General features: G+C 69.3%; 1 protein-coding gene across 1 annotated transcript in view; it reads left to right on the top strand.

Moving 5' to 3' along the window:
* The first annotated feature begins 258 nt into the window (after positions 1-258).
* MBP (myelin basic protein) overlaps positions 259-12,835 on the top strand; it is a 36,574-nt gene continuing 23,997 nt past the window's right edge. Inside the window, exons 1-3 of the mRNA XM_037509664.1 lie at positions 259-601; positions 1,061-1,125; positions 6,611-6,701. Coding sequence (XP_037365561.1) covers positions 259-601; positions 1,061-1,125; positions 6,611-6,701 — 499 coding nt within the window. The remainder of the gene's footprint in view (positions 602-1,060; positions 1,126-6,610; positions 6,702-12,835) is intronic.

A 12,835-nucleotide genomic window follows, 5' to 3' on the forward strand; every position in this document is an offset into this window, starting at 1 on the left:
CGCGACAGGTCACACGGGTGTGTTAGTAAGTGTGACCCCTCTGGACACAGGTCTTCGCTGTGTCCGGATGCCCAGGGCTGCGTGGCCCCTACAGGCGTGTCTCCACAGCGAGCGGGTGCCCCAGAGGAAGAGGCGCCCCGGGAGGGGCTGGCGCAGCGCAGAAAGCTGGTCTGCAGCGGGCAAAGTCCAGGCCACGCTCCCCTCGGCGCCTTCCTGGGGCAGGCGGCCAGCACTCAGCCCCGAGAGACGGCAGTGGGCATGGCGCCCGCGCGTGCTCCGTGCCGGGGTAGGAAGCCCCTGAGGGCCCCGGTTGTTAAGGAACAAACCCACAAGTGCAGAGACCCCTGTCGGATCCCCGAGCCAGGCAGCCCTGCGGAGGCGGGGGTGGTGGGCTCGCTGCCGGTTCGGCTGAGACCTGGGGAGCGGCTGTCCCTCCTGGAGCCCCTGCAGCCCCTGCAGTTGTCTGCACTCACTCCTCTGGGTGCTGCCCCTGCCCAGAGCCCCGAGGGTGGCGCCCTCCCTGGCAGGGGTGCCGGGGCCTTGGCTGAGAGCGTCGGCTGTGCTCAGCCATCGGCAGTCCCGCGCAGCTCACTGCCGGAAGGTGTAGCCGCACGCGTGCATGTGAGCAAGCCTGTGTGAGTGTGCGTGTGAGTGTGTGAGAGTGTGTGTAAGTGTGCGTGCGTGTGACAGGGAGGGTCAGTGAGCATTGTGTGAGTGCACATGAGTGTGCATGCGTGTGAGGGTGAGTGTGCATGTGTGAGTCACTGTGCATGTGGAGTGTGAGGAGTGAGAGTGAGTGCACACCGTCCGTGAGCGGCCTTGAGAGTTGTCGCTGTTTCATATCGAGGAGGAGCATCCCGGTGTCTCGCTGCTGTGAAGCAGAATCTGGGGGTGGCAGCACCCCGTTCTGAGTCTGATGGGAAGACAGTGATGGTCACTAGCAGGCAGCAGGGCGTCTCTTGCTCGGGGCGTCTGGATTTGCAGGCGTGCACAGCGGGGTCTGGCTGGAAGCCACAGCTGCTCTGGAGACTGACCCCGTCTCTGCCTCTCGCCCCCACAGCTCCGGGCTCCAGGATGGGGAACCACGTGGGAAAGCGAGAGCTTGGCGCCGAGAAGGCCACGAAGGTAAGAGGGGAGCGGGCTGCAGACCCCGCAGGCCGCGCTTCCGGGGAGAAGCCCCCTCCCGGCCCCCACAGTGATCCCGGGGTCCTCCCAGCATCCATGTGGGCGCTGCGGCCAGTGGCAGACCCCGCCTGGGGAGCGCTGAGCCTGGGAGGCTGCAGCGAGTCCTTCCAGCTGCTCCCAGGACCTGCCGCCCCCGGCACAGGCCACGGCCTCCCCACCCTCCAGCCTGGCCCCCTTCCCCCTCCCCGGTGACTGGGGACAGAGGCACAGCCTCTCCCGACCGAGCCCCCTTCCGCAGGTGACCGGGACCGCCAACCTCCGGCACCTGGGCCGGCTCTGTCCACCACTTGCCCAGGGTCACTGCAGATGGCGGGGGGGGGGGGTGCGGGGCTGCACGGCAAGCAGAGGGCTGTGCCCTTGTGGGGGGCGGGAGGGGCTCCGTGTCTCGGGGCTTTCTCTTGAGCCTGCAGCCTGTGTCACACCGACAGGCAAAGGACTGTCCGCCAGTAGCTGTGGTCACTCACCATGTCCATGTCCTGGTGGAGCCGGGCAAGTGCCCAGGTGCCCCATGAGTCTGCCCAGCCCAAGGCTCAGGCCTGGACGCTCCGTCCTGCACTGGCCTCCCTGTCCCTCTGCCACACGCATCATCCTCCCTCATTTGCGTCCAGGTCACCTGGGAGGCCGGTGAGGGCCACCGCTGGCCTCCCTCGAGGTCTCTCTCAAGGGGCTGGCGAACAGTTGGCACCATTTGGTATCCTGCCTCCGGGGTCAGGCCCCAGCAAGGTGGCGGCGTCACGCCCTGCAGAGCAGCCCCTGCTCCGGGCCCCTCCCAGTGAAAGGCCGTGTGCAGAGGCCGATAAGGACGGTGGGCACCGGGCCGTCCGCTCCCCTGCCCTGCCAGGAGCAGCCCTGTCGGCAGCGAGCGCCAGGGCCGGGGCGGGGCCCTATATGGGGAGACAGGTCCGCTGGCCGTGAGCCTGAGTGAGCGCTGGCCAGGGCGCCCAGGGCTCCGCCCCCGAGCCCCCTTGTGGCCCATGGCGCCTCTCCCGCTGCGCGACACCCGCACATCCGCACGTCCCCGCGTTTGTCTGACTCCCCGACGGAAGGCCGCTCACTGCCGGGGGAGCCCGTGGCTGTGCGTTTTCTGAGACCCGATTCTCCGCGTGCTGATAAGTTCAAAACAAATCTTGGGACTCGGGCGAGCTCCGGGGGCAGCTGTGCTCGACCCCGGGTCCTCTCCCAGCGGCCAGGCTGCCGCCTCACCTGCACCCGGAGCTTTGGGTGCAGCTCCGGGAGGCGCGCTCCGATACTTGGAGAGTTTTGCCTGTTTCGGGGCGTGGACGCCCTGCCTGTGAGGAGCCCCAATCCTTCCTGTTGGAGGCCCTGCCCTGGGACCCCGCACTCATGCCCCTACCCGCTTCCTCCCACCCACCCCCCAGGTGCCAGCCCTCCGCCCTGTCCTGCGCCCCCCAGGGTACCCCCGGCGCTGCGTGCCAAGCATCCATCCGCCTGTCTGTCCGCCGTTTCTGTGGGCCCTGCTCTGTGCCAGGCAGGGCGGGGGCGTAGGGCCCACCCTCCCCCCGGGCCTCTGCCTCCCCCTCGGTTCCCTGTGGCCTGGGTGCCTTGAGACTGCTGGCTGGTGCCCTCTGCTGACGCCGGCCAGTCAGACGTGCAGGGGCCTGGCGGCCACGAGGGCCAGATCTGCAGGCCCCCGCCTGGTGGGAGCCGGACTCCCTGCTCCAGTCCTGCTGCAGGTGAGGCAGGCGTGACCCCACATCCCCCAAGTAGCTGCGGGCGCCGTGGGTCTATGTCCGAGAGCCAGCGGCGGGGCGACAGCCCTCCGGGGGAGGTGTGCAAGGGGCTGGACTCCGGGTGCCCTCGGCCAGGGGGCTCCTCTCTCGGTCACACGTCACAGCCACGAGCTGGGCCGCGCCGGATCTGTCATGCTAAACTGTAGTGAGAGCCGGGGGTGGGGGGTGGCAGGGAGCCAGAGGTCGTGGCCTCACATCAACCTGCCCAGGACGACCACGACCGACTGGGCTGCGCTTATTACAGGAGACGGGTTTATTTAAGGTGGGAAGGTGAGAGAGTGAGGGGTGGTCTTGGGGGGAGCTGGCGGTGGCCTGGGCTCTGCGGTTGGCGCGGCTGCACCTCGCCGCCCGCCCGGGAGCTCTGCCGGGACCCTCCCCCGCGGGAGGGGCTGCGCGACGGCCTGGGCCCTGGCTGGCGGGGCCCTGGCTGGCGGGGTCGCACCCAGCACCTTCCGCGCACGGGCCCAAGTGTGCCTGAGGCCCCGGCTGCCGCTTCTCTGCCGCGCAGCCCCCGAGTGCCACCGCGTGACTTCATCCTTGAAGCCAAGTTTCTCTGAGGCTCTGAAAGGGAACGAGGGTCCTTCCGTGTGAAATCTCTGGACTTGTTTTACTTTTAAGCACTTTTTTATTTTTAGCAAAACCCTCCTAAGGTTTTAAATGTAACAAAAACTAAAAAATCCCGTTTTCAAAATGCTATTTCCTGTCTGACTCATGGCTTTGGCAATCCGGCTTTAAAAGCTTAAATTTGGAAGCAAAAGATTTTATATTCCGGAGTCCACTTGTGAGACACGATCTCTCTGTGCCCGCGAGTCGGCCTGGGGTATTTCCCCGTAGGCGCCCACCAGCAGCGCCCGCCCCTTCTGGGGTCTGCACCGGGCCCCCTGGGGCATGCCGTCCTGGGGGTGACTTGGGGCCGAATGGGGTTATCACGTTGGTAACAAAAGCCTAATAAAACCCATTGTGATGCTCCTGCGGCTTTTGATGCCTGCACAGCAGACTCTGTCACGTCCTGCTTCCTCAGCGACCCTCAGCACGTCATATGTAACCAGAGTTGTAAGTAAACAAATAAGGCAGGTGGTAATTACACTAATGGCGCACGGTGATTTAGGGTTCCTGCATCCGATTATTCAGAGACATGTGTGTTACACCCACTAGCTCATCGTGGCCTTGAGGTAAACAACAAGACACGTGTCTCAAGACAGAGCCAGGGGTCAGCCTCGGCACTGCCTGTGACCCGGTCTCTAGACCTTTTGGGGATTGGCTGCACCGAGACCCTGCCTGCCCCCGTCCCGGGCCCTCTTGTTGGCCGCTGCCCGCACCCCCACTTCAGGCGCCCGCTCGCTGTTTCTCCTGCTGGTTGCAGGCGGGGGACGGAGCCCCTGCTGGTCCCTCCCCGCTGGGGCTGGCAGGCACTGGCTCCGCCTTGCTCCCCAGGCCTTGGTCACGGTCCCCTCGGGCTGGCCTGTCGCCCTCCGGTGCCTGCTGGGGGCTTCCAGGCCACAGCTCCGTGAGAAAGCTCTCTGGAGAGGCCCTCCTCAGGCTCTCCCCAGTGGCCTCCTCCGTCACGGGGAAGGAAAGCCACCACAGCCAACTGACTAAGGGAGCAGCATGGGCCGCCCGCGCGGGCAGCCTCTGGGGACAGCCCAGGGCATTAACTGCTTGGCCAGAGTCCGCGGGCAGCGGGGTGGCCGGCTCCCTCCAGGGCTCCGAGGCTGCCACCTCTACAGCTTATGGGGCCCCTGGTGTCCCCAGGCTGGTGGCCGCATCACCCTGTCTCTGCCTCTGCTGTCACACGCTCGCCCTGGGTGCCCCTCTGTGAGGGAGGACACAGGCCCCCGCGGCTGGGCTGGGGGCCCGCCAGCATCTGCCCCCCACTCACCCATTAGGTGAGGGGGTTCCCACTAGGTTTGGGGACGGCCAACGCGTGACTATGAACACGACAGACAGAGGGTCAGCAGGTGTCACTTAGACTCGCAGCCCAGGAGGGCGGCAGGACACCCACACCCCAAGGGCCAGCAGAGACCCCCAGGGTCTCCTCTCGAGAGGAGGTGACTGGCTTGTTAGAGGGGAAATGGAAGCAAACGCGTGAGCTGTTCTCTTGAAGAAGCAAGGATGCCCGACCGGGCTGCTGTGCTGCTCTGCCACGACGGCCGGGCCTCCGCCCCGTCCTCAGCCCAGCCCTGCTGCTGCCAACCGTGCCGGGGCCCCCCTGCCTGAGCGGCGGCCGGGGGACGGGTGACACGTTGATTATGCTTTTCCCAGAAAACGCACTGAACGCAAGGTCGCTTTTCTGTCCGTCTGTCCCACGCTGTGGCAACCGCAGGCTTTCTCAAGGGCGTTACGGCAGCGTGCCCAGGATCCCAGCCCCTGTGCGGGCAGCGCTTCGGTGCCGGCCGGCGGGTGGCAGTAGCCAGGCCAGGCTGGCCCAGCAGCTCCAGCGGGTCAGACCCACCCGCTACGGCGTGAACGGGAGAAGGGAGTGGAAACGTGTCGGAACACGCATCTGTCTCAGCAGCTTCTGCTCTGAGATGGCCTGGGCTCCCAGGGGCCGGGAGGGCGCGCTGGGGAGGGGAGGGCGCGCTGGGGAGGGGAACGGCACAGGCTGGGGAGAGCCAGCTGGGGAAGCCCGAGGCCGGGTGCTGCAGGAGATGCCAGGCAGGCCTGTGGGGGCCTCTTCCTCTTTCCAGACAACTCAGCCAGGTCAGAGTCCCCCAGAGGAGCGCGTGGCTGTGACGGGGAGGCCGAGAGCCCCCACCTGCCACCTTCTGGGGGCTATAACCTGGGGGACGGAGCATCCGGCACTCAGCACGGTGTCCCTGGCCCCTGTTCTCTGGCGGTCACTCTGCTCGCTGCACCGCAAGCCCCTCAGACCCCAGGTCTCTTTGGTCTTTGCGTCCTTGGTCCTGGACTGTCGGGGTCCGGGTGGGGTGCGAGCAGGAGAGGGATGGGTGGCCGGTGGCCATGAAGGCTCGCGGACTTAGGTCTCGCTCGGTTTTTTTGTTTGTTTTCCTAAGTGGCCGGCCGGGGCTTGCCTGCAGCTGGCGGGAGCCGGCTCTGCCGTCTGGGGTGTCACCTGTAGGGGCCCGCGTCTCCCGGCGCCGACTCCCCAGTTGGAGTCGCAGCATCAGAACCCCCCGGGGGGCTGCGGGGTGGCTGCGCTTCTGGGGTCTCTGTTCTTTTCTCAGAAGCCTCTACGCTGATCGGGGGTGACCCTGGACCTCGCCTCGTTGGTTTGTCCTCCCACCTCCGGCCTGCCCAAGCGCGGCTGGCTGCAGACGCGAGTCCACCAGGCGGCGTGCGCCCGTGCGCCCCTGTGCCCGTGCGCCCCCGTGCCCGTGCGCCCCCGCGCCCGTGCGCCCCCGCGCCCGTGCGCCCTGCCTGCGCGTGAGCTCGCCCTGGACGGGCCCCGGGCCGCCCCGCCTGTCCGCGGCCCGGCAGGGCACAGGCGGCCGCCGGGGCGAGGCCGCAGGGCGGAGGGGAGGCGGGCGGCCGGCGGGGGCAGGACGGGCCCATGGCCGGCCTCGTCTCCCGCCCCCCCAGCGCCGCGGCCTCCCCCGGGGCGCCCGCCCGGAGCCCCCGAGGTGGCCAGGCCCGCCCGCGGGACGGGGGACGGAGGGCGGAGGAGGGCGGGCCGCGGGGCGCCGGCTCCTCAGGGCGCTGCTGTCTCCCCGCAGGACGCGGCGGGCCCCGGCGGAGACGGCCACGGCGGGAGACGCGCCGCGCGCGAGCTTTCCCGGGAGGCCTCGGAGGACAACGAGGTGTTCGGTACGTAGCGGGCCGGGCCGTGACGCAGCGGGGGTGGGGGGCGTGACGCAGTGGGGGGGGACATGACGCGGGGGGGGGACATGACGCAGCGGGGGGGCGTGACGCAGCGGGGGGCGTGACGTAGGGGGACGTGACGTAGCGGGGGGCGTGACGCAGCGGGCTGGGACGCCGCGCCCGCGGAGGTCGCGCAGGCGCCGTGTCGCTCGGGGTTCGCTGCCGGGGGCGCCCCGGGGCCTTCGGGGCGAGAGCGGCGGCGGCCGGGCTCGAACCCCCGGCGCGGGCCGGCGCTGGCCTCCCGCTGCTCCCCGCCGAGCGGGCCCGGGCGTCCTGGGAGGCCCAGCGGCCCGCGGCCCGGAGGACGCCGGCCGGCCCGGAGGGGTGTCTGACTCCCGCGCGCCGGGGCGCACAGCCGGGGCGCGCAGCCGGGACGCCCCGCGGGGCGGCGGCCGGACCCGGGAACATCGGGCGGATCGGGCGGGACGCTCGGGGCCCTTTAGGCCTCCCTGTGCCTCGTCTCCGGCAGCTTGGGGCGTCTCCGGGGGCATTTTGGGGACCTCGGGAAACCAGGCAGTCGCCGGCATGTGCGGGCCGCCCCCTTAGGCACAGCCTGTGTCCCCGAGGCCGGTGGGGACGCTGGCCACTGCGCCCCGCCAAACTGGGCCAGCGACTCCCGGGTGGGGCGGGTGGAGCCTCCGGCCCCCCGGCCCCGACGCGGAGGAGAAGCCCCAGAAGAGGGCGGCCGGGCCTCCCGCGCGGCTCGGAGCTGGGCGGCGCCTGCTGACCGGCCTCGGGACGCGCCTCCCAGGGGCTGGGGCTGCCCGCCCTTTGCAAGGCCGAGTCCGAGGAGTCTGCGCGGGGGGCCCGACTGTGGCCGCCCCAGGGGCGTCCCTGGCTCACGGCGAGCCAGAGTCCGCCGTCTAGCCTGGGGGCGAGCGGGTGGCGCGGACTCCGGCACCTCCACGTGCGCGGCGAGCAGGGCCGGTGACTTCCAGCGCGCCCCTGTGGGGCGACGAGCGCTGTGCACGCACGTGCGGGACGCTGAGCGTGTGTTGCACGGAGCTTGGCCAGCGCTCACAGGCGCGCGCACGGGAGCCGCAGCTCGAGCAGGCGAGGGAGGCGCAGGCCAGGGCCACGGCCGCCGCGGCTCTGCCCGCCCCTGGCCTGCGCAGGCCCCCCCTTGCGGTCCTGCTGCTCGACAGCCCTCAGCCTCCAAACAGACCCGCTCCCTCGGAGCCGGCCCTGGGACCCGCCTTCGGTGGCCACGCCCTGGCCCCACTGTGGACTGGCCCCGCATGAGGCTGGCCTGGCGGACCCTGGCATCCCCTCCCCCCCATGCAGTACTGGCCGGACCCCCACCTCGACTCCCTGGGCCCTCACCTGGTCCCTGTGGATGCCGTCACGATGTGGGGGAAGAGCAGAGCAGTGAGGGCACCCCAGGAGCCGGCTCCACCCCCACAGCGCACGCCTGCAAAGTCCCAATAGCTCATTGAAGAGGCGCCCCATGCTGGCCCCGTCTGTGCTGCCCCCGCAGTCCTCGGCTCCAGCTGCTGCCCCCGGGAGCCATTGTCCGGCCCAGACATGGAACGTTGTGGCCACCTCTGAGCTCCCACCTGGATCCCTCAGGGTGGAGAGCGGTGTCAGGTGGAGCCGCGTGTCCGGAGGGCCATGGGGCCCGTGGGCGGCCAGCCCCGGCTTCGTGGCCCCTCTGGGCAGCTTCTGTCCTGCCTCTCCGCGCCAGGTCTCAGCCGCTGCTGTTTCTCTTTTTCAATCGAGCCGTATTTCAGCCGCGTCTGCCCAGTGATTTTTGTGGGAGTGACCACTGACGGGGAAAGTGGGCCTGTTCATCAGCGGCTGGTAGACAGAGCTCCCAAGTCAGCCTCCTGAGTGCCACAGGCAGCAGGCGGGAACCTCGTCTGCAGAAGAGCTGACACTTTGGTGCCCTCACCCGGTCACCACGTCCGTGTTCACGAGTTGCTGTTGCATGTGCGGGCGAGCGCGGTGCTTTGCCCAGCGAGACCACGTGGCAGCTGGCGTGGTGCTGGGGCTGCAGAGGGCCAGCGGGGGGGTGTGTGGCGGGGGGGGGGGGAGGCTTGGCATGACAAGCTGCCATCCCAGAGCTTGGGGGCGTGCAGGAGCGTGAGGGTTGGGGGGCCCCCATTTCACTCTTAAAAATACCCAACAGCCGCTGCAGAACCTTGGCTGTTCCAGCCGAGGCTTGGGAAGCAGCATTTGCCCGACGTCCAGGTCTGCACGGAGCAGGCAGTGGTGCCAGGAGGTGTCATGTGCCCAGCCTCTCCCATACAGCGCCTGTCATGACTTGAGAGCAAAGCCGGGGCGCGCCCTTCTCTCTCCCCCTGCCGCCGGGCTGGGTGTGCCCCGTGGGCCGGGCCCTCCGCAGATGCCCGAGTAACCACTGGAATTAAACACACGTGGTGAAGGCGGGCGGGGCTGGGGGTGGCACTCCCGGGCCTCCGGCCTCTGTGCTCGCCCGTGAGGACACCGGTGCTTTGAGGATTCTGCTTCAGGTGCCCCCGCTTTGGTCTCTCCTGGGGAGCCAAGTGGCCCCTCCTTGGGGTGGGCACGGCCGCTGCCTCTCGCCGGGCTCCTGCCCCGCAGAGGGGAGTCAGCTTCCTCCCATGACAGCCAGAAAGTCCTGGGCCCGGCCCCGCTGAGCAAGCGGGTCAGGCGCGGCGTGACGCAGGCGTGCACATGTGCCCGCAGGAGCCGTGTTGCCCTGCGTGTGTGCTTGTGAGCTCGTGCTCCTGTGCTGCTGCCAGTTTTGGCTGCACACGAGCACAGACGCGCCCCAGCAGGCAGGCGTCCCTGAGCTCCGAGAGCAGCTGCTGTCTGTGAAGTCGGGGCGCCGGGCCGGCTTACCCCAGAGCGTCGCTGAGACGGCTGGCAGCCCGGTCGCTCTGACGGGCTCCGCGTGAGCTCCCCGTCAGGAAGCCCTGACCATGGCCGTGGAAGCAGGGCCAGCGGGGCCTCAGGGGCCGCTTCAGCCCGCAGGACGCCCGTGACTAGGCAGACGGGGCGGGAAGCAGCAGGCACAGGTGCGGGACGGCTGAGTCTCAGGGACACGCGAGGCCACCTGCCGGCGCTGGCGTGCTCAGCCCCTCCCGGGCCGTCCAGATCAGGAGACTCGGCTCCCGTCTGCCCTGGTGCTTCTCCAAGCCCGGGGCCGGGCTCTGAGCGGCTGAGGAGAGCAGCTCCCTGCGGGGGGCGGGGGATTTGGTGTGCGGCCGGGGCCTGCGGGTTCCTGGGTCTGCACGTCTGCAGCTCCCAGGGACAGTCATGAGCGTGTGGCCCAGGGGAGCACCCGTGCACTGCCAGCTGCGGGGCCCAGCGTCCAGGCTGTTCGGCGCGGCCGAGAGTCACTTGAGGTCAGAGGGCCACAATAGGGTGACTGAGAGATGGCGGGACAAAGAGAAGATGCCGCCGGACAGCGGCGCAAACAGCAGCTGCGATGGGCCCAGGCCAGCAGGCAGCACCGTGTCCCGGCCTCCCACACCTGCTGCCCAGCGCGGGCACCTGTGCCTCGGCCACCTCCCGCCCTGCCCCCTCTGCCCCTGGCCCCAGGTGCACCGAGAGGCCCCTGCCCCGCCCAGCCCGGCGTCCTCTCCGGGCCAGCGTGTCTGCTCACCCCCACCAGGCGTGGCCCCGAGGGCTGAGCTCGCCTCCCCACGCGTGGGCCTCAGTGTCCATTCCTGGTCGCCCAAGGGCCTCGGCCCCACCACGCCTGTTGCAGCCAGGAGACAGAGCTTCCTGAGACCGCGGCCTCCTGTGGGGGCCCCCAGGGCATCTTCTGGGGTGCCTTAGGGATCAGGGCCTCTGAGGGCGCCGGCCACCCCTGCAGGCACCTCCTGGGGACAGCCGCAGGGACGCACCGAGGAGCCTCCTGCCAGTAGCCAGTGGGTTTCCTGTTGCCTTGACTTCGAGGCCCCGTCTCAGAAGAGCGCCCCCACTTCTGGCCCTCGCTATGCTGGCCCGCATCCCATGCTGGAATTGCCATCTCCCCCGGAGCCACCTCTGGTGGGCGGTGGGCATGATGGGGCACCAGGAGCTGTGGGTTTGCCCCGCAGATGTGCGCCCTCCGCCACCTGGGGGCATCAGCCCCTCCTCACGCTCCCATCGCCCTAACAGCAGCCGAGCCCCACCCGGCGCCTCTTCTCGTCGGCTGCTGCGGCTGAGAAGCTGTGCCAGGGCAGCAAGGTACTGGATGCCCGTAGCAGCCTCACCCGCTGTCGGCCTGTCCTCTGTGCCCCCCATGTCCACCCATTTGAAGTGGGAGATGGCGTTTGTCGCATGGCCATGACACTGACCACTCGCCGCGGCCCCCGGAGCCGCCCGCTCTAGCCCTCGCCCGCAGCCGGCCACGCTGGCCTCAACAGTGCCTGGCATCCGAGCCTGGCCTTTGCCCTCTTGGCTGTGGCTCCGCCCCCTCGCAGCATGGACTCGCGCACTCGGGTCGTCCAGGTGCCCGCGTGGGGCCAGTTCCTGGAGGAGGACAGGTGGTGTGGGTGGGCGGGAGGGAACTGCAGGGCCCAAGGTCAGAAATGGGCAGCAGGCGTGTGGGCTAGAGGTGAGGGATGCGCAAAGCCTGGGTCAGGAAAGGGCCAGGGGTCGCTGGGCCGGGGTCCCCAAGGCCGGGGAGGCTGGGCGAGCGGGCGTGGCCCCGCCCAGTGGTCAGCAGTGGGTGACCCGGGTGGGGGACAGCCCAGGAGCTGGCTGCGTCAGCTCTCATGTGCTCCACTCCCCTTCTCTGCTCCCGGTGCATGGACGCACGTGGACACTGCACCACTCGTCCCGAGCGGTGGGGCCTGATGGTCAGGGTGCATGGCCGTGCCAGCTGCTGGTGGTGGCCGTGGGCAGGCCCCAGAATCAGCAGCACCTACAGCATGTGCCAGCGAGTCCGCAGGGAGCACACTGGCACGCGGCGGAGGGAGTGGAGGAGGTGGGAGCTTCGAGGACCCCTGAGGTGCACTGGGGCCTGGGCGGGGCCTGCCCTGGGTGGTCCTCCCTGAAATCGCCAGGTCCCGCCAGGTCCACACAGCAGAACATGAAAGTGGGTCAATGCAGGGACTCCTGGCTACGTTAGAATCGCCGTAAAGAATGAAGCGCACCTGCCGCCCTCCGCTGAGGATCAGGGAACGTGTCCAGTTTCCTCGGGGGAAACTGTGAAACGCCGGTGGTCTCCGAGCATGCGGGCGTGAGAAATGGTCTCGAAATGACTTCCAGAAAAGAAAATAAGCTGGAAAACACCCTTGAGCGGCCGTGTGTCCTCCACCCTAGCCGCCGCCTCCAGGAGGCCAGCACCGGTCAGGCCGGCGCCCGAGGCCGGGCCCTGCACCCCACCTTAGCTGACCACGCACCACCTTTCCTTAACCTGCAGGTCCCGGGGGCTCGCCCGCCTGTGTCTGCGGGGCTCACAGAGCTGCTTTCTTGAAGAGCTTTCCAGTTATTTTTACCCGTAAAGCAGCCGCGGCGGCCCGAGCTGGTACCGGCCCCCGGGCCGGGTGAACGGCCGCATTGTGCGCCCCGCTCCGCGGCAGACACTCGCCCCATTGTCCCGGGCCCCGGGACACACAGTGCTGTCCCCTGCGCAGGAGCGCGCGACCCCTCGAGCCAAGACCCCCCCCCCGCGCCCGCACCAAGGAGGTGAAACGAGTGGGGACAGAGTCGGGCCGTCCCCAGGCCGGGTGAGGCGCGCCCCAGCCCTCTGGAGAAGGGACACGTCCAGCCCTCAGCCAAGCGCAGCCGTGCAGGCCCGGACTCCTCGCGCCGGGACCCCTCACCCTTGCTGGCCGGCCAGCCGGTGCCCGAGAGAGTCCGTGCTGCGTGGGAGCCTGAGGCCCGGGCCTGGGTGTACGGCTTTGCGGGCGGCGGAGTCACCGCCTCAGCCCACCTCCTGCTCCCGCCCTCCACGCGCCCATCCCGGGCGGCCACAGGGCGCCAGCGTCCCTGTGCTTGGCTGCACGAGCGGGTTTCTGCTGCTCATCACGGCGCCACGGTCACCAGCGGTCACACCTCTCGCTGCTCACGAGGGCAGCGTGGGGCCTGGCTTGCCGGTCCCGCCGGCTTTCTGCTGGCCTGTCACTGGTTTCCCCCCACGCGCCATCTTGCGTCTGCTGACT

This window comes from Talpa occidentalis, unplaced genomic scaffold, assembly GCF_014898055.3.
Source record: "Talpa occidentalis isolate TD23 unplaced genomic scaffold, MPIMG_talOcc4v2.1 talOcc4.13, whole genome shotgun sequence".
Classification (NCBI taxonomy): Eukaryota; Metazoa; Chordata; class Mammalia; order Eulipotyphla; family Talpidae; genus Talpa; species Talpa occidentalis.